A 27,606-nucleotide genomic window follows, 5' to 3' on the forward strand; every position below is an offset into this window, starting at 1 on the left:
ACTGCTGGACTGACTGCTCTAAACGTGTGTGATGTAAATGTGGATGTGTATGGTGATGCCAAAATAAAAAAGTTACATTCTATTCTATTGTAGGTTGTGTCACCCAGGGGAAACAGTCCCAGCACTTTCGAAGAGGTAGTGGGAAATGTTCAGGAGGAGGCACAAGAACCTGAGCATGACGAGGCCGGACACCCTGGACAGGGGGAGTCCCAGTCCCTGCTCCAGTCCCAGTCCCAGTCCCTGCTCCAGTCCCAGTCCCTGTCCCTGCTCCAGTCCCAGTCCCTGTCCCTGCTCCAGTCCCAGTCCCTGCTCCAGTCCCAGTCCCTGTCCCTGCTCCAGTCCCAGTCCCAGTCCCTGCTCCAGTCCCAGCTCCAGTCCCTGCTCCAGTCCTAGTCCCTGCTCCAGTCCCAGTCCCTGCTCCAGTCCCTGCTCCAGTCCCTGCTCCAGTCCCAGCTCCAGTCCCTGCTCCAGTCCCAGTCCCTGCTCCAGTCCTTGCTCCAGTCCTAGTCCCTGCTCCAGTCCCAGCTCCAGTCCCTGCTCCAGTCCTAGTCCCTGCTCCAGTCCTAGTCCCTGCTCCAGTCCCAGCTCCAGTCCCTGCTCCAGTCCTAGTCCCTGCTCCAGTCCTAGTCCCTGCTCCAGTCCTAGTCCCTGCTCCAGTCCTAGTCCCTGCTCCAGTCCCAGTCCCAGCCCCAGTCCCAGTCCCAGTCCCAGCCCCAGTCCCAGTCCCAGTCCCTGCTCCAGTCCCAGTCCCAGTCCCAGTCCCAGTCCCAGTCCCTGCTCCAGTCCCAGTCCCAGCCCCAGTCCCAGTCCTAGTCCCTGCTCCAGTCCTAGTCCCTGCTCCAGTCCTAGTCCCTGCTCCAGTCCTAGTCCCTGCTCCAGTCCCAGTCCCAGCCCCAGTCCCAGTCCTAGTCCCTGCTCCAGTCCCAGCCCCAGCCCCGGCTCCAGTCCCAGTCCCTGCTCCAGTCCCAGTCCCAGCCCCAGCCCCAGCCCCAGCTCCAGTCCCAGTCCCTGCTCCAGTCCCAGTCCCAGTCCCAGCCCCAGTCCCAGCTCTAGAAGAGCACCCCCTAATAGAGGGGGGGGGGCTGATAGTGAAAGACCTGGGGTACATCCTTACTGTCCTGAAGTATCGGCCAGACCGATACAGAAGACCCCTTGTGGTCGCCACATGCCTCACCTAGGAGGAATACATGTGCCAGTGGCAGGAGAGGGCTGAGAAGGAGAGGGCCGAGAAGGAGAGGGCCGAGAAGGAGAGGGCCGAGAAGGAGAGGGCCGAGAAGGAGAGGGCCGAGAAGGAGAGGGCCGAGAAGGAGAGGGCCGAGAAGGAGAGGGCCGAGAAGGAGAGGGCTGAGAAGGAGAGGGCTGAGAGCCGAGGAGAAAGAGCATCTGGCAGCCCTCAGAATACAGAGGGCATAGGAGAGAACTGCCATGGATGAAACCATCGACGCCATCGCCTCTGCTGGACCCCTGAAGCATGCTCTGTCTAACACGACTTTGTCTCTCAACTGCAGCACAGAAAAGGAAGAGAAAAGCTCCACTGGCCACCACCTTTGGCACCACCCATGACACCACCCTTGGCACCACCCATGGCACCACCCATGGCACCACCCTTGGCACCACCCTTGGTACCACCCTTGGTTTCTTCAGAATCTGTTGTTTTTTTCTCTTTCTCAGTTGTATCAGTTACTTTTGTTGCTGTAGTAGCTCTAGATTTACAAACCATGTTCATTCATTAAGATGTTTTACATTTCTTATGAAAGAAGACACCACCTGCTGTGCTCGCTGTGGGCAGCGTGATCCACCTGCTAGCTCCCAGTGTGAGTCTGAGGGGCCAGGGGTGTGCAGTGACTTCTGCCAGCACTGGTTCCACTGCAGGGGTGTGCAGTGACTTCTGCCCGTACTGGTTCCACTGCAGGAGTGTGCAGTGACTTCTGCCAATACTGGTTCCACTGCAGGGGTGTGCAGTGACTTCTGGCAGCACTGGTTCCACTGCAGGGATGTGCAGTGACTTCTGCCAGTACTGGTTCCACTGCAGGGGTGTGCAGTGACTTCTGCCAGTAGTGGTTCCACTGCAGGGGTGTGCAGTGACTTCTATCAGTACTGGTTCCACTGCAGGGGTGTGCAGTGACTTCTGTCAGTACTGGGTCCACTGCAGGGATGTGCAGTGACTTCTGCCAGTACTGGTTACACTGCAGGGGTGTGCAGTGACTTCTGCCAGTAGTGGTTCCACTGCAGGGGTGTGCAGTGACTTCTGGCAGCACTGGTTCCACTGCAGGGGTGTGCAGTGACTTCTGCCAGTACTGGTTCCACTGCAGGGGTGTGCAGTGACTTCTATCAGTACTGGTTCCACTGCAGGGGTGTGCAGTGACTTCTGTCAGTACTGGGTCCACTGCAGGGATGGGCAGTGAATTCTGCCAGTACTGGTTACACTGCAGTGGTGTGCAGTGACCTCTGCCAGTAGTGGTTCCACTGCAGGGGTGTGCAGTGACTTCTGCCAGTACTGGTTCCACTGCAGGGGTGTGCAGTGACTTCTGCCAGTACTGGTTCCACTGCAGGGGTGTGCAGTGACTTCTGTCAATACTGGGTCCACTGCAGGGATGTGCAGTGACTTCTGCCAGTAGTGGTTCCACTGCAGGGGTGTGCAGTGACTTCTATCAGTACTGGTTCCACTGCAGGGGTGTGCAGTGACTTCTGCCAGTAGTGGTTCAACTGCAGGGGTGTGCAGTGACTTCTGCCAGTAGTGGTTCCACTGCAGGGGTGTGCAGTGACTTCTATCAGTACTGGTTCCACTGCAGGGGTGTGCAGTGACTTCTGCCAGTAGTGGTTTCACTGCAAGTGTGTGCAGTGACTTCTGCCAGTACTGGTTCCACTGCAGGGGTGTGCAGTGACTTTTATCAGTACTGGTTCCACTGCAGGGGTGTGCAGTGACTTCTGCCAGTACTGGTTCCACTGCAAGGGTGTGCAGTGACTTCTGCCAGTAGTGGTTCCACTGCAGGGGTGTGCAGTGACTTCTGCCATAGTGGTTTCACTGCAAGTGTGTGCAGTGACTTCTGCCAGTACTGGTTCCACTGCAGGGGTGTGCAGTGACTTTTATCAGTACTGGTTCCACTGCAGGGGTGTGCAGTGACTTCTGCCAGTACTGGTTCCACTGCAGGGGTGTGCAGTGACTTCTGCCAGTACTGGTTCCACTGCAGGGGTGTGCAGTGACTTTTGCCAGTACTGGTTCCACTGCAGGGGTGTGCAGTGACTTCTGCCAGTACTGGTTCCACTGCAGGGGTGTGCAGTGACTTTTATCAGTACTGGTTCCACTGCAGGGGTGTGCAGTGACTTTTGCCAGTACTGGTTCCACTGCAGGGGTGTGCAGTGACTTTTGCCAGTACTGGTTCCACTGCAGGGGTGTGCAGTGACTTCTGCCAGTACTGGTTCCACTGCAGGGGTGTGCAGTGACTTTTGCCAGTACTGGTTCCACTGCAGGGGTGTGCAGTGACTTCTGCCAGTACTGGTTCCACTGCAGGGGTGTGCAGTGACTTTTATCAGTACTGGTTCCACTGCAGGGGTGTGCAGTGACTTCTGCCAGTACTGGTTCCACTGCAGGGGTGTGCAGTGACTTCTGCCAGTACTGGTTCCACTGCAGGGGTGTGCAGTGACTTTTATCAGTACTGGTTCCACTGCAAGGGTGGGATCCAGAGGTGGCAGTGGAGCTGTATTTTTATTGTGATGGAAATCGAGATTTAATTGTTTGTTTTCATATGCAATTATTTATGTCTAAAATATAATCTATTTATTTATTCAACCCATCTGTGTATTACTTCCTTTACTTTTCAAATATATCTCTGCAACACAAACTCCAACAGCGTTTTCATGTTTTATGTCAATGCAATTAAAGTTTTATCTGATGTAAATTATTCATATTCATTTATATTTTATTATTAAACTGTTATCTACTTTCTCAAAACATAAGATTCATCTATAAAACAAATGATGAGACCTTATTTATCTACAACACTGAGGAAGATGTTGTTGAAGAACCACAGGTGGGCGCACCGGGCTACGTGAGGAAAAGTTGACGGGCAAGATTCATTTCTTTTAACCGGAAGGCAACTAGTCAACTACCTAGTTTCGACATTTCGGACATGAGGTTGGTGCCTCTTTATTTTTTAATGTTTGCCGAACAAATTCTTATTTCCAACAACGACCGGGGAACAGTGGGTTAACTGCCTTGTTCAGGGGCAGAACGACAAATTTTTACCTTGTCAGCTCGGGGATTCAATCTAGGAACTTTTTTACAAAATTAAAAGGATATATCTTGTAATTGAACAAAATAATAAGGTGGCCAATAACTGGAGACCGTGTGCCGATAATACGGGATTTATTTTTTGGCTAAACCGCTTAGTAGTATTTCCACTGAAATGTCAAACATGCTAATTGCTAACCCGTTAGCTAACATTTTTACAGCACCAATAACCACAAAACGTTGATGGCTTGATCACAGGATAACACTGTTGAAAGTAAGAACACCTGTAACAGGTATATTTCTTAAATACTGTAGAATATGCTGATAATACAGGGTTTCACACTAGTTAAACTGAAGCATGCTGACACCTTTACAGGAATCCATCATGGTGCATACCTGTTTCCTCATCGATGGAGAAGCTGCCGATCCCACTGCCTCCTCTGACAGAGTAGCTGACGACCCTGTCTCCCCCCTCGTCTCTAGCACTGACCACCAGCACACTGGTCCCTACTCTGCTGTCCTCCTTCACACTGCCCCGCACGGCAAACTCAGAGAAGTATGGAGAGAACAGGTTCTCATCCACATCCACCACCTGGAGAGAAGGAGAGAGAGAGGACAGGTGAGGAGAGGAGAGAGAGAGGACTGGTGATGAGAGGAGAGAGAGAGAAGAGGTGAGGAGAGGAGAGATAGAGGACTGGTGAGGAGAGGAGAGAGAGAGAGGACAGGTGAGGAGAGGAGAGAGAGAGAGGACAGGTGAGGAGAGCAGAGAGAGAGGAGAGGAGAGAGAGATGAGAGAGAGAGAGGACAGGTGAGGAGAGGAGAGAGGGAAAGGACTGGTGAGGAGAGGAGAGAGAGGACAGGTGATGAGAGGAGAGAGAGAGAAGACAGTTGAGGAGAGGAGAGAGAGAGGACAGGTGAGGAGAGGAGAGAGGACAGGTAAGGAGAGGAGAGAGAGATGACTGGTGAGGTGAGGAGAGAGAGAGGACTGGTGAGGAGAGGAGAGAGAGAGAGGACAGGTGAGGAGAGAAAGAAAGAGGGGACAGGTGAGGAGAGAGAGAGGGGACTGGTGAGGAGAGGAGAGAGAGAGAGGACTGGTGAGGAGAGAGAGAAAGAGGGGACAGGTGAGGAGAGAGAGAGAAAGGGGACAGGTGAGGAGAGAGAGAGAGAGGACTGGTGAGGAGAGGAGAGAGAGGACTGGTGAGGAGAGAGAGAAAGAGGGGACAAGTGAGGAGAGGAGAGAGAAATGGGACAGGTGAGGAGAGAGAGAAAGAGGGGACAGGTGAGGAGAGAGAGAGAGAGAGGGGACAGGTGAGGAGAGGAGAGACAGAGGACTGGTGAGGAGAGAGAGAGAGGGGACAGGTGAGGAGAGAGAGAAAGAGGGGACAGGTGAGGAGAGAGAGAGAGAGAGGGGACAGGTGAGGAGAGGAGAGAGAGTGGACTGGTGAGGAGAGGAGAGAGAGAGGACTGGTGAGGAGAGGAGAGAGAGAGGACAGGTGAGGAGAGGAGAGAGAGAGGACTGGTGAGGAGAGGAGAGAGAGGACTGGTGAGGAGAGGAGAGAGAGGACTGGTGAGGAGAGGAGAGAGAGAGAGGACAGGCGAGGAGAGGAGAGAGAGAGAGGGGACAGGTGAGGAGAGAGAAAAAGAGAGAGCGAGAGAGAGCGAGCGAGAGAGAGAGAGATAGAGGGGGGGGGGGGTGTTAGTGTGTGTGAGGTGGGAGGTGGCCGGTATGTATGTGTGTGCGTGCGTGCGTGCGTGCGTGCGTGCGTGTGTGTGTACCTCTATGTCCAGGTAAGAGAGAGAGCGTAGGATAGGTGTCCCTCTATCCTCGGCAACTACAGTCAGGTTATAGATCTGCTGTCTCTCATAGTCCAGCTGCTTCCCCACCCTCACTGCGCCGCTCACTGCATCCACCTAGATATACAATAACATAGAATACAATACTAGATTAGACCCACCATCTCTGTTTCGCTCACTGCATCCACCTAGATATACAATAACATAGAATACAATACTAGATTAGACCCACCATATCTGCACTGCTCACTGCATCCACCTAGATATACAATAACATAGAATACAATACTAGATTAGACCCACCATCTCTGCTTCGCTCACTGCATCCACCTAGATATACAATAACATAGAATACAATTCTAGATTAGACCCACCATCTCTGTTTCGCTCACTGCATCCACCTAGATATACAATAACATAGAATACAATACTAGATTAGACCCACCATCTCTGCTTCGCTCACTGCATCCACCTAGATATACAATAACATAGAACACAGTACTAAATTAGAACCCACCATATCTGCACCGCTCACTGCGTCCACCTAGATATACAATAACATAGAATACAATACTAGATTAGACCCACCATATCTGCGCCGCTCACTGCATCCACCTAGATATACAATAACATAGAATACAATACTAGATTAGACCCACCATATCTGCACTACTCACTGCATACACCTAGATATAGAATAACATAGAGATGTAATCACACACATGTTGTTCTATTTCCCTAGCTACAAGCTGCAGGGCTGCAGCATAAACAAGTCAACAACACACAGCAATGTACAGACATAGATAAGTCTCCCACCTCGAAGATGCCGTTTCCGTCATTGGCCAGAGCGTAGGAGACCTGTCCCCCCAGTCCGAGGTCTGAATCCTGGGTCTGCAGCCAGGCGATGACTGCCCCTAGTGGCAGGTCCTCCAGGACGCGGGCGCTGTAGCTCTCAGGGACGAACAGCGGGGGGCAGTCATTAACATCCTCTAGTGTTATACTCAGAGTAGTCACCGTGAACCGCTGGGTCCCTTTCTCCGCCTTATCCCTGGCCTCCACCTTAAATCACATCAATCAATCAAAGCAGTCAATTAATCAGTCCATCTGTCAGTCAATAAATCAATGAAGGATTGAATTATATTTATTTCATGAAACCATTTTTATATCAGCAGTTGCATGTATTGTTGTGCTCAGATTGGAAAAAGGCAACTCTATATGTAATTTAAGTATGTTCAATAAAATGCATTATTTAATTCACTCATACATTCATTCATGCATTCACTAATTCATTCAATTATCCATCCATCCATCCATCCATCCATCCATTCATCCATTCATCCAGCAGTCGTTGTCACAGTGTGGTTAATGTGTTCACCTTCAGGCTAAACGCTGGGATGGTCTCCCGGTCGAGCTGGCCCGCCACGACCACTGCCCCCGTGTTGCTGTTGATGCTGAACTGCGGCACGGCGGTGAGCAGCGAGTAGGAGACCTCTCCGTTGGAGCCGAGGTCTCTGTCTACGGCAACTACCTGCACCACCTCAGTACCCGACGCTGTGTTCTCAGGGACCACCACGATGTAGCTAACAACAGCAATGACCGTCAAAAAATACATCATAATGACAAGAAGAAGAAGACATTATGGTTGTAAAGTGATTTTCATCACATCTAGAAATCACAAAGCAAAGAATGTTGTTTGTTTCTATATCTGGCTATTTCTGTACAATATTCACAAAAAAACCTGAAGGAGGCAACAAAGATGGCGGGTCTTAGGGGTTCTGGTCTAAACTATTGGAGACTATGGAGGATATAGATAGTGATCTGGTCTAAACTAGTGACTATAGAGGAAATAGATAGTGATCTGGTCTAAACTAATGGAGACTATGGAGGAAATAGATAGTGATCTGGTCTAAACTAGTGACTATAGAGGAAATAGATAGTGATCTGGTCTAAACTAGTGACTAAAGAGGAAATAGATAGTGATCTGGTCTAAACTAGTGACTATGGAGGAAATAGATAGTGATCTGGTCTAAACTAGTGACTATAGAGGAAATAGATAGCTTTCTGGTCTAAACTAGTGACTACGGAGGAAATAGATAGTGATCTGGTCTAAACTAGTGACTATGGAGGAAATAGATAGTGATCTAGTCTAAACTAGTGACTATGGAGGAAATAGATAGTGATCTGGTCTAAACTAGTGACTATGGAGGAAATAGATAGTGATCTGGTCTAAACTAATGGAGACTATGAGGAAATAGATAGTGATCTGGTCTAAACTAGTGACTATAGAGGAAATAGATAGTGATCTGGTCTAAACTAGTGACTATAGAGGACATAGATAGTGATCTGGTCTAAACTAGTGACTATAGAGGAAATAGATAGTGATCTGGTCTAAACTAGTGACTATGGAGGAAATAGATAGTGATCTGGTCTAAACTAGTGACTATAGAGGAAAAGATAGTGATCTGGTCTAAACTAGTGACTATAGAGGAAATAGATAGTGATCTGGTCTAAACTAGTGACTATAGAGGAAATAGATAGTGATCTGGTCTAAACTAGTGACTATAGAGGAAAAGATTGTGATCTGGTCTAAACTAGTGACTAAAGAGGAAATAGATAGTGATCTGGTCTAAACTAGTGACTATAGAGGATAGATAGTGATCTGGTCTAAACTAGTGACTACTGAGGAAATAGATAGTGATCTGGTCTAAACTAGTGACTATAGAGGAAATAGATAATGATCTGGTCTAAACTAGTGACTATAGAGGAAATAGATAGTGATCTGGTCTAAACTAGTGACTATAGAGGAAATAGATAGTGATCTGGTCTAAACTAGTGACTACTGAGGAAATAGATAGTGATCTGGTCTAAACTAGTGACTATAGAGGACATAGATAGTGATCTGGTCTAAACTAGTGACTATAGAGGAAATAGATAGTGATCTGGTCTAAACTAGTGACTATAGAGGAAATAGATAGTGATCTGGTCTAAACTAATGGAGACTATGGAGGAAATAGATAGTGATCTGGTCTAAACTAGTGACTATAGAGGAAATAGATAGCTTTCTGGTCTAAACTAGTGACTATGGAGGACATAGATAGTGATCTGGTCTAAACTATTGACTACAGAGGAAATAGATAGTGATCTGGTCTAAACTATTGACTACAGAGGAAATAGATAGTGATCTGGTCTAAACTAGTGACTATAGAGGAAATAGATAGTGATCTGGTTTAAACTAGTGACTATAGAGGAAATAGATAGTGATCTGGTCTAAACTAGTGACTATGGAGGATAGATAGTGATCTGGTCTAAACTAGTGACTATGGAGGAAATAGATAGTGATCTGGTCTAAACTAGTGACTATGGAGGAAATATATAGTGATCTGGTCTAAACTAGTGACTATAGAGAAAATAGATAGTGATCTGGTCTAAACTAGTGACTATAGAGGAAATAGATAGTGATCTGGTCTAAACTAGTGACTATAGAGGATAGATAGTGATCTGGTCTAAACTAGTGACTATAGAGGAAATAGATTGTGATCTGGTCTAAACTAGTGACTATAGAGGAAATAGATAGTGATCTGGTCTAAACTAGTGACTATGGAGGAAATAGATAGTGATCTGGTCTAAACTAGTGACTATAGAGGAAATAGATAGCTTTCTGGTCTAAACTAGTGACTGTAGAGGAAATAGATAGCTTTCTGGTCTAAACTAGTGACTATGGAGGACATAGATAGTGATCTGGTCTAAACTATTGACTACAGAGGAAATAGATAGTGATCTAGTCTAAACTAGTGACTATGGAGGAAATAGATAGTGATCTGGTCTAAACTAGTGACTGTAGAGGAAATAGATAGCTTTCTGGTCTAAACTAGTGACTATGGAGGACATAGATAGTGATCTGGTCTAAACTATTGACTACAGAGGAAATAGATAGTGATCTGGTCTAAACTAGTGACTATAGAGGAAATAGATAGTGATCTGGTTTAAACTAGTGACTATAGAGGAAATAGATAGTGATCTGGTCTAAACTAGTGACTATAGAGGAAATAGATAGTGATCTGGTCTAAACTAGTGACTATAGAGGAAATAGATAGTGATCTGGTCTAAACTAGTGACTATGGAGGATAGATAGTGATCTGGTCTAAACTAGTGACTATAGAGGAAATAGATAGTGATCTGGTCTAAACTAGTGACTATAGAGGATAGATAGTGATCTGGTCTAAACTAGTGACTATAGAGGAAATAGATTGTGATCTGGTCTAAACTAGTGACTAAAGAGGAAATAGATAGTGATCTGGTCTAAACTAGTGACTATAGAGGAAATAGATAGTGATCTGGTCTAAACTAGTGACTATAGAGGAAATAGATAGCTTTCTGGTCTAAACTAGTGACTACGGAGGAAATAGATAGTGATCTGGTCTAAACTAGTGACTATGGAGGAAATAGATAGTGATCTAGTCTAAACTAGTGACTATGGAGGAAATAGATAGTGATCTGGTCTAAACTAGTGACTATGGAGGAAATAGATAGTGATCTGGTCTAAACTAATGGAGACTATGAGGAAATAGATAGTGATCTGGTCTAAACTAGTGACTATAGAGGAAATAGATAGCTTTCTGGTCTAAACTAGTGACTATGGAGGACATAGATAGTGATCTGGTCTAAACTATTGACTACAGAGGAAATAGATAGTGATCTGGTCTAAACTAGTGACTATAGAGGACATAGATAGTGATCTGGTCTAAACTAGTGACTATGGAGGAAATAGATAGTGATCTGGTCTAAACTAGTGACTATAGAGGAAATAGATTGTGATCTGGTCTAAACTAGTGACTAAAGAGGAAATAGATAGTGATCTGGTCTAAACTAGTGACTATAGAGGAAATAGATAGCTTTCTGGTCTAAACTAGTGACTACGGAGGAAATAGATAGTGATCTGGTCTAAACTAGTGACTATGGAGGAAATAGATAGCTTTCTGGTCTAAACTAGTGACTATGGAGGAAATATATAGTGATCTGGTTTAAACTAGTGATTATAGAGGAAATAGATAGTGATCTGGTCTAAACTAGTGACTATAGAGGAAATAGATAGTGATCTGGTCTAAACTAGTGACTATAGAGGAAATAGAGAGTGATCTGGTCTAAACTAGTGACTATAGAGGAAATAGATAGTGATTTGGTCCAAACTAGTGACTATAGAGGAAATAGATAGTGATCTGGTCTAAACTAGTGACTATAGAGGAAATAGATAGCTTTCTGGTCTAAACTAGTGACTATGGAGGACATAGATAGTGATCTGGTCTAAACTATTGACTACAGAGGAAATAGATAGTGATCTGGTCTAAACTAGTGACTATGGAAGAAATAGATAGTAATCTGTTCTAAACTAGTGACTATAGAGGAAATAGATAGTGATCTGGTCTAAACTAGTGACTATAGAGGAAATAGATAGTGATCTGGTCTAAACTAGTGACTAAAGAGGAAATAGATAGTGATCTGGTCTAAACTAGTGACTATAGAGGAAATAGATAGTGATCTGGTCTAAACTAGTGACTATAGAGGAAATAGATAGTGATCTGGTCTAAACTAATGGAGACTATAGAGGAAATAGATAGTGATCTGGTCTAAACTAGTGACTATAGAGGAAATAGATAGTGATCTGGTCTAAACTAATGGAGACTATAGAGGAAATAGATAGTGATCTGGTCTAAACTAGTGACTATAGAGGAAATAGATAGTGATCTGGTCTAAACTAGTGACTATAGAGGAAATAGATAGTGATCTGGTCTAAACTAGTGACTATAGAGGAAATAGATAGTGATCTGGTCTAAACTAGTGACTATAGAGGAAATAGATAGTGATCTGGTCTAAACTAGTGACTATGGAGGAAATAGATAGCTTTCTGGTCTAAACTAGTGACTATGGAGGAAATAGATAGTGATCTGGTCTAAACTAGTGACTATAGAGGAAATAGATAGTGATCTGGTCTAAACTAGTGACTATAGAGGAAATAGATAGTAATCTGGTCTAAACTAGTGACTATAGAGGAAATAAAGAGTGATCTGGTCTAAACTAGTGACTATGGAGGACATAGAGAGTGATCTGGTCTAAACTAATGGAGACTATGGACGAAATAGATAGTGATCTGGCCTAAACTAGTGACTATGGATGATAGAGATAGTGATCTGGTCTAAACTAGTGACTAAAGAGGAAATAGATAGTGATCTGGTCTAAACTAGTGACTATGGAGGAATTAGATAGTGATCTGGTCTAAACTAGTGACTATGGTGGAAATAGATAGTGATCTGGTCTAAACTAGTGACTATGGAGGAAATAGATAGTGATCTGGTCTAAACTAGTGACTATGGACGAAATAGATAGTGATCTGGTCTAAACTAATGGAGACTATAGAGGAAATAGATAGTGATCTGGTCTAAACTAGTGACTATAGAGGAAATAGATAGTGATCTGGTCTAAACTAGTGACTATAGAGGAAATAGATAGCTTTCTGGTCTAAACTAGTGACTATGGAGGACATAGATAGTGATCTGGTCTAAACTATTGACTACAGAGGAAATAGATAGTGATCTGGTCTAAACTAGTGACTATGGAGGAAATAGATAGTAATCTGGTCTAAACTAGTGACTATAGAGGAAATAGTTAGTGATCTGGTCTAAACTAGTGACTATAGAGGAAATAGATAGTGAACTGGTCTAAACTAGTGACTATAGAGGAAATAGATAGTGATCTGGTCTAAACTAGTGACTATAGAGGAAATAGATAGTGATCTGGTCTAAACTAGTGACTATAGAGGAAATAGATAGTGAACTGGTCTAAACTAGTGACTAAAGAGGAAATAGATAGTGATCTGGTCGAAACTAGTGACTATAGAGGAAATAGATAGTGATCTGGTCTAAACTAGTGACTATAGAGGAAATAGATAGTGATCTGGTCTAAACTAATGGAGACTATAGAGGAAATAGATAGTGATCTGGTCTAAACTAGTGACTATAGAGGAAATAGATAGTGATCTGGTCTAAACTAGTGACTATAGAGGAAATAGATAGTGATCTGGTCTAAACTAGTGACGATGGAGGAATAGATAGTGATCTGGTCTAAACTAGTGACTACAGATGAAATAGATAGTGATCTGGTCTAAACAGTGACTATAGAGGAAATAGATAGTGATTTGGTCCAAACTAGTGACTATGGAGGAAATAGATAGTGATCTGGTCTAAACTAGTGACTATGGAGGAAATAGATAGTGATCTGGTCTAAACTAGTGACTATAGAGGAAATAGATAGCTTTCTGGTCTAAACTAGTGACTATAGAGTAAATAGATAGTGATCTGGTCTAAACTAGTGACTATGGAGGAAATAGATAGTGATCTAGTCTAAACTAGTGACTATGGAGGAAATAGATAGTGATCTGGTCTAAACTAGTGACTATGGAGGAAATAGATAGTGATCTGGTCTAAACTAGTGACTATGGAGGAAATAGATAGTGATCTGGTCTAAACTAGTGACTATAGAGGACATAGATAGTGATCTGGTCTAAACTAGTGACTATAGAGGACATAGATAGTGATCTGGTCTAAACTAGTGACTATAGAGGAAATAGATAGTGATCTGGTCTAAACTAGTGACTATGGAGGATAGATAGTGATCTGGTCTAAACTAGTGACTATGGAGGAAATAGATAGTGATCTGGTCTAAACTAGTGACTATAGAGGAAATAGATAGTGATCTGGTCTAAACTAGTGACTATAGAGGAAATAGATAGTGATCTGGTCTAAACTAGTGACTATAGAGGAAATAGATAGTGATCTGGTCTAAACTAGTGACTATAGCGGAAATAGATAGTGATCTGGTCTAAACTAGTGACTAAAGAGGAAATAGATAGTGATCTGGTCTAAACTAGTGACTATAGAGGAAATAGATAGCTTTCTGGTCTAAACTAGTGACTACGGAGGAAATAGATAGTGATCTGGTCTAAACTAGTGACTATAGAGGAAATAGATAGCTTTCTGGTCTAAACTAGTGACTATGGAGGAAATAGATAGTGATCTGGTCTAAACTAGTGACTATAGAGGAAATAGATAGTGATCTGGTCTAAACTAGTGACTATAGAGGAAATAGAGAGTGATCTGGTCTAAACTAGTGACTATGGAGGACATAGAGAGTGATCTGGTCTAAACTAATGGAGACTATGGACGAAATAGATAGTGATCTGGCCTAAACTAGTGACTATGGATGATAGAGATAGTGATCTGGTCTAAACTAGTGACTATAGCGGAAATAGATAGTGATCTGGTCTAAACTAGTGACTATAGAGGAAATAGATAGCTTTCTGGTCTAAACTAGTGACTACGGAGGAAATAGATAGTGATCTGGTCTAAACTAGTGACTATAGAGGAAATAGATAGCTTTCTGGTCTAAACTAGTGACTATGGAGGAAATAGATAGTGATCTGGTCTAAACTAGTGACTATGGATGATAGAGATAGTGATCTGGTCTAAACTAGTGACTAAAGAGGAAATAGATAGTGATCTGGTCTAAACTAGTGACTATGGAGGAAATAGATAGTGATCTGGTCTAAACTAGTGACTATGGAGGAAATAGATAGTGATCTGGTCTAAACTAGTGAATATGGAGGAAATAGATAGTGATCTGGTCTAAACTAGTGACTATGGACGAAATAGATAGTGATCTGGTCTAAACTAATGGAGACTATAGAGGAAATAGATAGTGATCTGGTCTAAACTAGTGACTATAGAGGAAATAGATAGTGATCTGGTCTAAACTAGTGACTATAGAGGAAATAGATAGTGATCTGGTCTAAACTAGTGACTATGGAGGAAATAGATAGTGATCTGGTCTAAACTAGTGACTACAGATGAAATAGATAGTGATCTGGTCTAAACAGTGACTATAGAGGAAATAGATAGTGATTTGGTCCAAACTAGTGACTATAGAGGAAATAGATAGTGATCTGGTCTAAACTAGTGACTATCGAGGAAATAGATAGTGATCTGGTCTAAACTAGTGACTATAGAGGAAATAGATAGTGATCTGGTCTAAACTAGTGACTAAAGAGGAAATAGATAGTGATCTGGTCTAAACTAGTGACTAAAGAGGAAATAGATAGTGATCTGGTCTAAACTAGTGACTATAGAGGAAATAGATAGCTTTCTGGTCTAAACTAGTGACTATGGAGGAAATAGATAGTGATCTGGTCTAAACTAGTGACTATAGAGGAAATAGATAGTGATCTGGTCTAAACTAGTGACTATAGAGGAAATAGATAGCTTTCTGGTCTAAACTAGTGACTATAGAGTAAATAGATAGTGATCTGGTCTAAACTAGTGACTATGGAGGAAATAGATAGTGATCTAGTCTAAACTAGTGACTATGGAGGAAATAGATAGTGATCTGGTCTAAACTAGTGACTATGGAGGAAATAGATAGTGATCTGGTCTAAACTAGTGACTATGGAGGAAATAGATAGTGATCTGGTCTAAACTAGTGACTATACAGGAAATAGATAGTGATCTGGTCTAAACTAGTGACTATAGAGGAAATAGATAGTGATCTGGTCTAAACTAGTGACTATAGAGGAAATAGATAGTGATCTGGTCTAAACTAGTGACTATAGAGGAAATAGATAGTGATCTGGTCTAAACTAGTGACTATAGAGGACATAGATAGTGATCTGGTCTAAACTGGTGACTATAGAGGAAATAGATAGTGATCTGGTCTAAACTAGTGACTATGGAGGATAGATAGTGATCTGGTCTAAACTAGTGACTATGGAGGAAATAGATAGTGATCTGGTCTAAACTAGTGACTATAGAGGACATAGATAGTGATCTGGTCTAAACTAGTGACTAAAGAGGAAATAGATAGTGATCTGGTCTAAACTAGTGACTATAGAGGAAATAGATAGCTTTCTGGTCTAAACTAGTGACTACGGAGGAAATAGATAGTGATCTGGTCTAAACTAGTGACTATAGAGGAAATAGATAGCTTTCTGGTCTAAACTAGTGACTATGGAGGAAATAGATAGTGATCTGGTCTAAACTAGTGACTATAGAGGAAATAGATAGTGATCTGGTCTAAACTAGTGACTATAGAGGAAATAGAGAGTGATCTGGTCTAAACTAGTGACTATGGAGGACATAGAGAGTGATCTGGTCTAAACTAATGGAGACTATGGACGAAATAGATAGTGATCTGGCCTAAACTAGTGACTATGGATGATAGAGATAGTGATCTGGTCTAAACTAGTGACTAAAGAGGAAATAGATAGTGATCTGGTCTAAACTAGTGACTATGGAGGAAATAGATAGTGATCCGGGTCTAAACTAGTGACTATGGAGGAAATAGATAGTGATCTGGTCTAAACTAGTGACTATGGAGGAAATAGATAGTGATCTGGTCTAAACTAGTGACTATGGACGAAATAGATAGTGATCTGGTCTAAACTAATGGAGACTATAGAGGAAATAGATAGTGATCTGGTCTAAACTAGTGACTATAGAGGAAATAGATAGTGATCTGGTCTAAACTAGTGACTATAGAGGAAATAGATAGCTTTCTGGTCTAAACTAGTGACTATGGAGGACATAGATAGTGATCTGGTCTAAACTATTGACTACAGAGGAAATAGATAGTGATCTGGTCTAAACTAGTGACTATGGAGGAAATAGATAGTAATCTGGTCTAAACTAGTGACTATAGAGGAAATAGTTAGTGATCTGGTCTAAACTAGTGACTATAGAGGAAATAGATAGTGATCTGGTCTAAACTAGTGACTATAGAGGAAATAGATAGTGATCTGGTCTAAACTAGTGACTATAGAGGATAGATAGTGAACTTGTCTAAACTAGTGACTAAAGAGGAAATAGATAGTGATCTGGTCTAAACTAGTGACTATAGAGGAAATAGATAGTGATCTGGTCTAAACTAGTGACTATAGAGGACATAGATAGTGATCTGGTCTAAACTAGTGACTATAGAGGAAATAGATAGTGATCTGGTCTAAACTAGTGACTATAGAGGAAATAGATAGTGATCTGGTCTAAACTAGTGACTATAGAGGAAATAGATAGTGATCTGGTCTAAATTAATGGAGACTATAGAGGAAATAGATAGTGATCTGGTCTAAACTAGTGACTATAGAGGAAATAGATAGTGATCTGGTCTAAACTAGTGACTATAGAGGAAATAGATAGTGATCTGGTCTAAACTAGTGACTATAGAGGAAATAGATAGTGATCTGGTCTAAACTAGTGACTATAGAGGAAATAGATAGTGATCTGGTCTAAACTAGTGACTATAGAGGAAATAGATAGTGATCTGGTCTAAACTAGTGACTATAGAGGAAATAGATAGTGATCTGGTCTAAACTAGTGACTATAGAGGAAATAGATAGTAATCTGGTCTAAACTAGTGACTATAGAGGAACTAGATAGTGATCTGGTCTAAACTAGTGACTATGGAGGAAATAGATAGTGATCTGGTCTAAACTAGTGACTATAGAGGATAGATAGTGATCTGGTCTAAACTAGTGACTAAAGAGGATTGATAGTGATCTGGTCTAAACTAGTGACTATAGAGGATAGATAGTGATCTGGTCTAAACTAGTGACTAAAGAGGATTGATAGTGATCTGGTCTAAACTAGTGACTATAGAGGAAATAGATAGTGATCTGGTCTAAACTGGTGACTATAGAGGAAATAGATAGCTTTCTGGTCTAAACTAGTGACTATGGAGGACATAGATAGTGATCTGGTCTAAACTAGTGACTACAGAGGAAATAGATAGTGATCTGGTCTAAACTAGTGACTATGGAGGAAATAGATAGTAATCTGGTCTAAACTAGTGACTATAGAGGAAATAGATAGTGATCTGGTCTAAACTAGTGACTATAGAGGAAATAGATAGTGATCTGGTCTAAACTAGTGACTATAGAGGAAATAGATAGTGATCTGGTCTAAACTAGTGACTATAGAGGAAATAGATAGTGAACTGGTCTAAACTAGTGACTAAAGAGGAAATAGATAGTGATCTGGTCTAAACTAGTGACTATAGAGGAAATAGATAGTGATCTGGTCTAAACTAATGGAGACTATAGAGGAAATAGATAGTGATCTGGTCTAAACTAGTGACTATAGAGGAAATAGATAGTGATCTGGTCTAAACTAGTGACTATAGAGGAAATAGATAGTGATCTGGTCTAAACTAGTGACTATAGAGGAACTAGATAGTGATCTGGTCTAAACTAGTGACTATAGAGGAAATAGATAGTGATCTGGTCTAAACTAGTGACTATAGAGGAAATAGATAGTAATCTGGTCTAAACTAGTGACTATAGAGGAACTAGATAGTGATCTGGTCTAAACTAGTGACTATGGAGGAAATAGATAGTGATCTGGTCTAAACTAGTGACTATGGAGGAAATAGATAGTGATCTGGTCTAAACTAATGGAGACTATGGAGGACATAGATAGTGATCTGGTCTAAACTAGTGACTATAGAGGATAGATAGTGATCTGGTCTAAACTAATGGAGACTATGGAGGAAATAGATAGTTATCTGGTCTAAACTAGTGACTATGGAGGAACTAGATAGTGATCTGGTCTAAACTAATGGAGACTATGGAGGACATAGATAGTGATCTGGTCTAAACTAGTGACTATAGAGGAAATAGATAGTGATCTGGTCTAAACTAGTGACTATAGAGGAAATAGATAGTGATCTAGTCTAAACTAGTGACTATAGAGGAAATAGATAGTGATCTGGTCTAAACTAGTGACTATGGAGGATAGATAGTGATCTGGTCTAAACTAGTGACTATAGAGGAAATAGATAGTGATCTGGTCTAAACTAGTGACTATAGAGGAAATAGATAGTGATCTGGTCTAAACTAGTGACTATAGAGGAAATAGATAGTGATTTGGTCTAAACTAGTGACTATAGAGGAAATAGAGAGTGATCTGGTCTAAACTAGTGACTATAGAGGAAATAGATAGTGATCTGGTCTAAAATAATGGAGACTATAGAGGACATAGATAGTGATCTGGTCTAAACTAGTGACAATGGAGGAAATAGATAGTGATCTGGTCTAAACTAATGGAGACTATGGAGGAAATAGATAGTGATCTGGTCTAAACTAGTGACGATAGAGGATAGATAGTGATCTGGTCTAAACTAGTGACTATAGAGGATAGATAGCTTTCTGGTCTAAACTAGTGACTATAGAGGAACTAGATAGTGATCTGGTCTAAACTAATGGAGACTATGGAGGATAGATAGTGATCTGGTCTAAACTAGTGACTATGGAGGAAATAGATAGTGATCTGGTCTAAACTAATGGAGACTATAGAGGAAATAGATAGTGATCTGGTCTAAACTAGTGACTATAGAGGACATAGATAGTGATCTGGTCTAAACTAGTGACTATAGAGGAAATAGATAGTTATCTGGTCTAAACTAGTGACTATGGAGGACATAGAGAGTGATCTGGTCTAAACTAATGGAGACTATGGACGAAATAGATAGTGATCTGGCCTAAACTAGTGACTATGGATGATAGAGATAGTGATCTGGTCTAAACTAGTGACTAAAGAGGAAATAGATAGTGATCTGGTCTAAACTAGTGACTATGGAGGAAATAGATAGTGATCTGGTCTAAACTAGTGACTATGGAGGAAATAGATAGTGATCTGGTCTAAACTAGTGACTATGGAGGAAATAGATAGTGATCTGGTCTAAACTAGTGACTATGGACGAAATAGATAGTGATCTGGTCTAAACTAATGGAGACTATAGAGGAAATAGATAGTGATCTGGTCTAAACTAGTGACTATAGAGGAAATAGATAGTGATCTGGTCTAAACTAGTGACTATAGAGGAAATAGATAGTGATCTGGTCTAAACTAGTGACTATAGAGGAAATAGATAGTGATCTGGTCTAAACTAGTGACTATGGAGGAAATAGATAGTAATCTGGTCTAAACTAGTGACTATAGAGGAAATAGTTAGTGATCTGGTCTAAACTAGTGACTATAGAGGAAATAGATAGTGATCTGGTCTAAACTAGTGACTATAGAGGAAATAGATAGTGATCTGGTCTAAACTAGTGACTATAGAGGATAGATAGTGAACTTGTCTAAACTAGTGACTAAAGAGGAAATAGATAGTGATCTGGTCTAAACTAGTGACTATAGAGGAAATAGATAGTGATCTGGTCTAAACTAGTGACTATAGAGGACATAGATAGTGATCTGGTCTAAACTAGTGACTATAGAGGAAATAGATAGTGATCTGGTCTAAACTAGTGACTATAGAGGAAATAGATAGTGATCTGGTCTAAACTAGTGACTATAGAGGAAATAGATAGTGATCTGGTCTAAACTAGTGACTATAGAGGAAATAGATAGTGATCTGGTCTAAACTAGTGACTATAGAGGAAATAGATAGTGATCTGGTCTAAACTAGTGACTATAGAGGAAATAGATAGTGATCTGGTCTAAACTAGTGACTATAGAGGAAATAGATAGTAATCTGGTCTAAACTAGTGACTATAGAGGAACTAGATAGTGATCTGGTCTAAACTAGTGACTATGGAGGAAATAGATAGTGATCTGGTCTAAACTAGTGACTATAGAGGATAGATAGTGATCTGGTCTAAACTAGTGACTAAAGAGGATTGATAGTGATCTGGTCTAAACTAGTGACTATAGAGGATAGATAGTGATCTGGTCTAAACTAGTGACTAAAGAGGATTGATAGTGATCTGGTCTAAACTAGTGACTATAGAGGAAATAGATAGTGATCTGGTCTAAACTGGTGACTATAGAGGAAATAGATAGCTTTCTGGTCTAAACTAGTGACTATGGAGGACATAGATAGTGATCTGGTCTAAACTATTGACTACAGAGGAAATAGATAGTGATCTGGTCTAAACTAGTGACTATGGAGGAAATAGATAGTAATCTGGTCTAAACTAGTGACTATAGAGGAAATAGATAGTGATCTGGTCTAAACTAGTGACTATAGAGGAAATAGATAGTGATCTGGTCTAAACTAGTGACTATAGAGGAAATAGATAGTGATCTGGTCTAAACTAGTGACTATAGAGGAAATAGATAGTGAACTGGTCTAAACTAGTGACTAAAGAGGAAATAGATAGTGATCTGGTCTAAACTAGTGACTATAGAGGAAATAGATAGTGATCTGGTCTAAACTAATGGAGACTATAGAGGAAATAGATAGTGATCTGGTCTAAACTAGTGACTATAGAGGAAATAGATAGTGATCTGGTCTAAACTAGTGACTATAGAGGAAATAGATAGTGATCTGGTCTAAACTAGTGACTATAGAGGAAATAGATAGTGATCTGGTCTAAACTAGTGACTATAGAGGAAATAGATAGTGATCTGGTCTAAACTAGTGACTATAGAGGAAATAGATAGTGATCTGGTCTAAACTAGTGACTATAGAGGAAATAGATAGTAATCTGGTCTAAACTAGTGACTATAGAGGAACTAGATAGTGATCTGGTCTAAACTAGTGACTATGGAGGAAATAGATAGTGATCTGGTCTAAACTAGTGACTATGGAGGAAATAGATAGTGATCTGGTCTAAACTAATGGAGACTATGGAGGACATAGATAGTGATCTGGTCTAAACTAGTGACTATAGAGGATAGATAGTGATCTGGTCTAAACTAATGGAGACTATGGAGGAAATAGATAGTGATCTGGTCTAAACTAGTGACTATAGAGGAAATAGATAGTGATCTGGTCTAAACTAGTGACTATAGAGGAAATAGATAGCTTTCTGGTCTAAACTAGTGACTATGGAGGAACTAGATAGTGATCTGGTCTAAACTAATGGAGACTATGGAGGACATAGATAGTGATCTGGTCTAAACTAGTGACTATAGAGGAAATAGATAGTGATCTGGTCTAAACTAGTGACTATAGAGGAAATAGATAGTGATCTGGTCTAAACTAGTGACTATAGAGGAAATAGATAGTGATCTGGTCTAAACTAGTGACTATAGAGGAAATAGATAGTGATCTAGTCTAAACTAGTGACTATAGAGGAAATAGATAGTGATCTGGTCTAAACTAGTGACTATGGAGGATAGATAGTGATCTGGTCTAAACTAGTGACTATAGAGGAAATAGATAGTTATCTGGTCTAAACTAGTGACTACGGAGGAAATAGATAGTGATCTGGTCTAAACTAGTGACTATAGAGGAAATAGATAGTGATTTGGTCTAAACTAGTGACTATAGAGGAAATAGATAGTGATCTGGTCTAAACTAGTGACTATAGAGGAAATAGAGAGTGATCTGGTCTAAACTAGTGACTATAGAGGAAATAGATAGTGATCTGGTCTAAAATAATGGAGACTATAGAGGACATAGATAGTGATCTGGTCTAAACTAGTGACAATGGAGGAAATAGATAGTGATCTGGTCTAAACTAGTGACTATAGAGGATAGATAGCTTTCTGGTCTAAACTAGTGACTATAGAGGAACTAGATAGTGATCTGGTCTAAACTAATGGAGACTATGGAGGATAGATAGTGATCTGGTCTAAACTAGTGACTATGGAGGAAATAGATAGTGATCTGGTCTAAACTAATGGAGACTATAGAGGAAATAGATAGTGATCTGGTCTAAACTAGTGACTATAGAGGACATAGATAGTGATCTGGTCTAAACTAGTGACTATAGAGGAAATAGATAGTGATCCGGTCTAAACTAGTGACTATGGAGGAAATAGATAGTGATCCGGTCTAAACTAGTGACTATGGAGGAAATAGATAGTGATCTGGTCTAAACTTGTGACTATGGAGGAAATAGATAGTGATCTGGTCTAAACTAGTGACTATAGAGGAATTAGATAGTGATCTGGTCTAAACTAGTGACTATAGAGGAAATAGATAGTGATCTGGTCTAATCTAGTGACTATAGAGGAAATAGATAGTGATCTGGTCTAAACTAGTGACTATAGAGGAAATAGATAGTGATCTGGTCTAAACTAGTGACTATAGAGGAAATAGATAGTGATCTGGTCTAAACTAATGGAGACTATGGAGGAAATAGATAATGATCTGGTCTAAACTAATGACTATAGAGGAAATAGATAGTGATTTGGTCTAAACTAGTGACTATAGAGGAAATAGATAGTGATCTGGTCTAAACTAGTGACAATAGAGGAAATAGATAGTGATCTGGTCTAAACTAGTGACTATAGAGGAAATAGATAGTGATCTGGTCTAATCTAGTGACTATGGAGGAAATAGATAGTGATCTGGTCTAAACTAGTGACTATAGAGGAAATAGATAGTGATCTGGTCTAAACTAGTGGCTATGGAGGAAATAGATAGTGATCTGGTCTAAACTAGTGGCTATGGAGGAAATAGATAGTGATCTGGTCTAAACTAGTGACTATGGAGGAAATAGATAGTGATCTGGTCTAAACTAGTGACTATAGAGGAAATAGATAGTGATCTGGTCTAAACTAATGGAGACTATGGAGGACATAGATAGTGATCAGATCAAATGAAAGGAATGGATTGTCATTTGGGACACGAAGGCTGTTTACACAAGCAGCCCTATTATGCTCGTTTGCCAATAATTGTATATTTTTATAATTATGTTGTCAGATTTGTATAATTATGCTGTCAGACCTGTCCTTGGCGAACAGAGGGCTGTTATCATTAGCGTCCTCCACGTTGACGGTCAGTAGCCTCCAGTTGGACCGCTGAGGCAGACCCTGGTCGTAGCTGGTCACGTTCAGGACGTAACGGTCAGACCGCTCGCGGTCCAGCGGCCGGTACACTGTCATCAGGCCCGTCTCCATGGCGATGTCGAAGCAGCTGTCTCTGTTGCCGTTGGAGATGGCGTACAGGATGTGACCGTTGAAAGCCGTGTCGTCGTCTGTTGCCCTCACCTGGAATAATAAATATAAACAATATTATAAATATAAACAACATAAACAAAATAATAAATATAAACAACATAAACAAAATAATAAATATAAACAAAATAAACAAAATAATAAATATAAACAACATAAACAAAATAATAAATATAAACAACATAATAAATATAAACAATATAGTAAACAATATAATAGATATAAACAATATAATAAATATAAACAACATAATAAATATAAACAATATAATAAATATAAACAACATAATAAATATAAACAATATAAATATAAATAAACAATATAATAAATATAAACAACATAATAAATATAAACAATATAAACATAATAATAAATATAAACAACATAATAAATATAAACAATATAATAAATATAAACAATATAATAAATATAAACAACATAATAAATATAAACAATATAATAAATATAAACAACATAATAAATATAAACAATATAAACAACATAATAAATATAAACAACATAATAAATATAAACAATATCATAAATACAAACAACATAATAAATATAAACAATATAAACATAATAATAAATATAAACAACATAATAAATATAAACAATATAGTAAACAATATAATAAATATAAACAACATAATAAATATAAACAATATAAACATAATAATAAATATAAACAATATAATAAATATAAACAATATAAACATAATAATAAATATAAACAATATAATAAATATAAACAATATAAACATAATAATAAATATAAACAATATAAACATAATAATAAATATAAACAATATAATAAATATAAACAATATAAACATAATAATAAATATAAACAACATAATAAATATAAACAATATAGTAAACAATATAATAAATATAAACAACATAATAAATATAAACAATATAGTAAACAATATAATAAATATAAACAATATAAACAATATAATAAATATTAACAATATAATCAATATAATAAATATAAACAACATAATAAATATAAACAATATAGTAAACAATATAAACAATATAAACAATATAAACAATATAATAAATATTAACAATATAAACAATATAATCAACATAATAAATTTAAACAATATAGTAAACAATATAATAAATATAAACAACATAATAAATATAAACAATATAGTAAACAATATAATAAATATAAACAATATAAACAATATAATAAATATTAACAATATAATCAATATAATAAATATAAACAACATAATAAATATAAACAATATAGTAAACAATATAAACAATATAAACAATATAAACAATATAATAAATATTAACAATATAAACAATATAATCAACATAATAAATTTAAACAATATAATAAATATAAACAATATCAACAATAATGAAAAGTTGGTTGGATATTGAATCAATCAATCCTCGTAAAACTGCTAAAATCCAAAGAAAATCAATCAGAAATAACATTGGGAGGTATACCGTATAGCTTATATTTGAAAATCGACCAAAATACTGTCAAAACTATATATACAGTTCAGGTCGGAAGTTTAGCCAAATACAATTATACTCAGTTTTTCACCATTTCTGACATCTAATCAGAGTAAAAATTCCCTGTCTCAGGTCAGTTAGGATCACCACTTTATTTTAAGAATGTGAAATGTCAGAATAATAGTAGAGAATGATTTATTTCAGCTTTTATTTCTTTCATCACATTCCCAGTGGGTCAGAAGTTCACATACACTCAATTAGTATTTGGTAGCATTGCCTTTAAATTGTTTAACTTGGGTCAAATGTTTCGGGTAGCCTTCCACAAGCTTCCCACAATAAGTTGGGTGAATTTTGGCCAATTCCTCCTGACAGAGCTGGTGTAACTGAATCAGGTTTGTAGTCCTTCTTGCTCGCACATGCTTTTTCAGTTCTGCCCACACATGTTCTATAGGATTGAGGTCAGGGCTTTGTTAAGGCCAGTCCAATACCATGACTTTGTTGTCCTTAAGCCATTTTGCCACAACTTTGGAAGTATGCTTGGGGTCATTGTCCACTTGGAAGACCCAATTGTGACCAAACTTTAACTTCCTGACTGATGTCTTGAGATGTTGCTTCAATATATCCACAATTTTCCTATCTCATGATGCCATCTATTTTGTGAAGTGCACCAGTCCCTCCTGCAGCAAATCACCCCCACAACATGATGCTGCCACCCCCGTGCTTCACGGTTGGGATGGTGTTCTTCAGCTTGCAAGCCTCCCCCTTTTTCCTCCAAACATAACGATGGCCATTATGGCCAAACAGTTCTATTTTTGTTTCATCAGACCAGAGGACATTTCTCCAAAAAGTACGATCTTTGTCCCCATGTGCAGTTGCAGACCGTAGTCTGGCTGTTTTATGGCGGTTTTGGAGCACTGGCTTCTTCCTTGCTGAGCGGCCTTTTAGGTTATGTCGATATTGGACTCGTTTTACTGTGGATATATATACTTTTGTACCCGTTTGTACCCGTCACAAGGTCCTTTGCTGTTGTTCTGGGATTGATTTGAATTTTTCACACCAAAGTACGTTCATCTCTAGGAGACAGAACGCGTCTCCTTCCTGATCGGTATGACGGCTGCGTGGTCCCAAGGTGTTTATACTTGTGTACTATTGTTTGTACAGATGAACGTGGTACCTTCAGACATTTGGAAATTGCTCCCAAGGATGAACCAGACTTGTAGAGGTCTACAATTTTTTTCTGAGGTCTTGGCTGATTTCTTTTTATTTTCCCATGATGTCAAGCAAAGAGGCACTGCGTTTGAAGGTAGGCCTTGAAATACATCCACAGGTACACCTCCAATTCACTTAAATTATGTCAATTAGCCTATCAGAAGCTTCTAAAGCCATGACATCATTTTCTGGAATTTTCCAAGCTGTTTAAAGGCACAGTCAACTTAGTGTATGTAACTTTTTACCCACTGGAATTGTGATTACATTGAGTTATAAATTAAATAATCTGTCTGTAAACAATTGTTGGAAAAATTACTTGTGTCATGCACAAAGTAGATTTCCTAACCGACTTACCAAAACCATAGTTTGTTAACAAGATATTTGTGGAGTGGTTGAAAAACGAGTTTTAATGACTCCAACCTAAGCGTATGTAATCTTCCGATTTCAACTGTAGGTAGCTCCTACCTATCTATATATGTATAACTTTATGAGCTGGACTGCCTGTCTTTTACTATTTATTTATTTTCTGGCTTTAGACGCCCAATGGGCTTTTTTGCTTTTTTTTGGCGCCCCCTTGTGTACTGAGCAAGGTAATACTGTAAATCCCGGGATGAGAGAAGGACGCTATGATAATCTGGATACTTCCCAATACGTGTAACTTATTTACCATCAACAGTACATCACAACATGGAAGTCCACATCTCTCACCTGCAAGACACTCGCCCCCTCCGCCAGATCCTCCCTGACCACAATACTGGAGGGGAACGACTCAAACTGAGGCGTCAGTCTGTTGGCTGAGAACAGGTCTGTGTACCCCTCATCCACTCTGGGTATCCGCAGCGCCGTAGCCTTCTGGAGGAAGGAGAAGAAGAAGAAGACTTTACAGATCTATTTTCTTTGTAGTCCAAAGTGTGATCTGTTTTAATCCCAACAGAGAGT

General features: G+C 39.8%; 1 protein-coding gene across 1 annotated transcript in view; it reads right to left on the bottom strand.

Moving 5' to 3' along the window:
* Positions 1–1,802: 1,802 nt before the first annotated feature.
* LOC129863322 (protocadherin Fat 3-like) overlaps positions 1,803–27,606 on the bottom strand; it is a 93,315-nt gene continuing 67,511 nt past the window's right edge. Inside the window, exons 14-22 of the mRNA XM_055935213.1 lie at positions 27,376–27,519; positions 23,741–24,003; positions 7,401–7,605; positions 6,842–7,084; positions 6,471–6,497; positions 6,008–6,142; positions 4,606–4,778; positions 3,098–3,665; positions 1,803–2,546 (exon numbers count right to left, since the gene is read on the bottom strand). Of these exons, the coding sequence (XP_055791188.1) occupies positions 1,803–2,546; positions 3,098–3,665; positions 4,606–4,778; positions 6,008–6,142; positions 6,471–6,497; positions 6,842–7,084; positions 7,401–7,605; positions 23,741–24,003; positions 27,376–27,519 (2,502 nt within the window). The remainder of the gene's footprint in view (positions 2,547–3,097; positions 3,666–4,605; positions 4,779–6,007; positions 6,143–6,470; positions 6,498–6,841; positions 7,085–7,400; positions 7,606–23,740; positions 24,004–27,375; positions 27,520–27,606) is intronic.

Source organism: Salvelinus fontinalis, chromosome 10, assembly GCF_029448725.1.
Source record: "Salvelinus fontinalis isolate EN_2023a chromosome 10, ASM2944872v1, whole genome shotgun sequence".
NCBI classification, from domain to species: Eukaryota; Metazoa; Chordata; class Actinopteri; order Salmoniformes; family Salmonidae; genus Salvelinus; species Salvelinus fontinalis.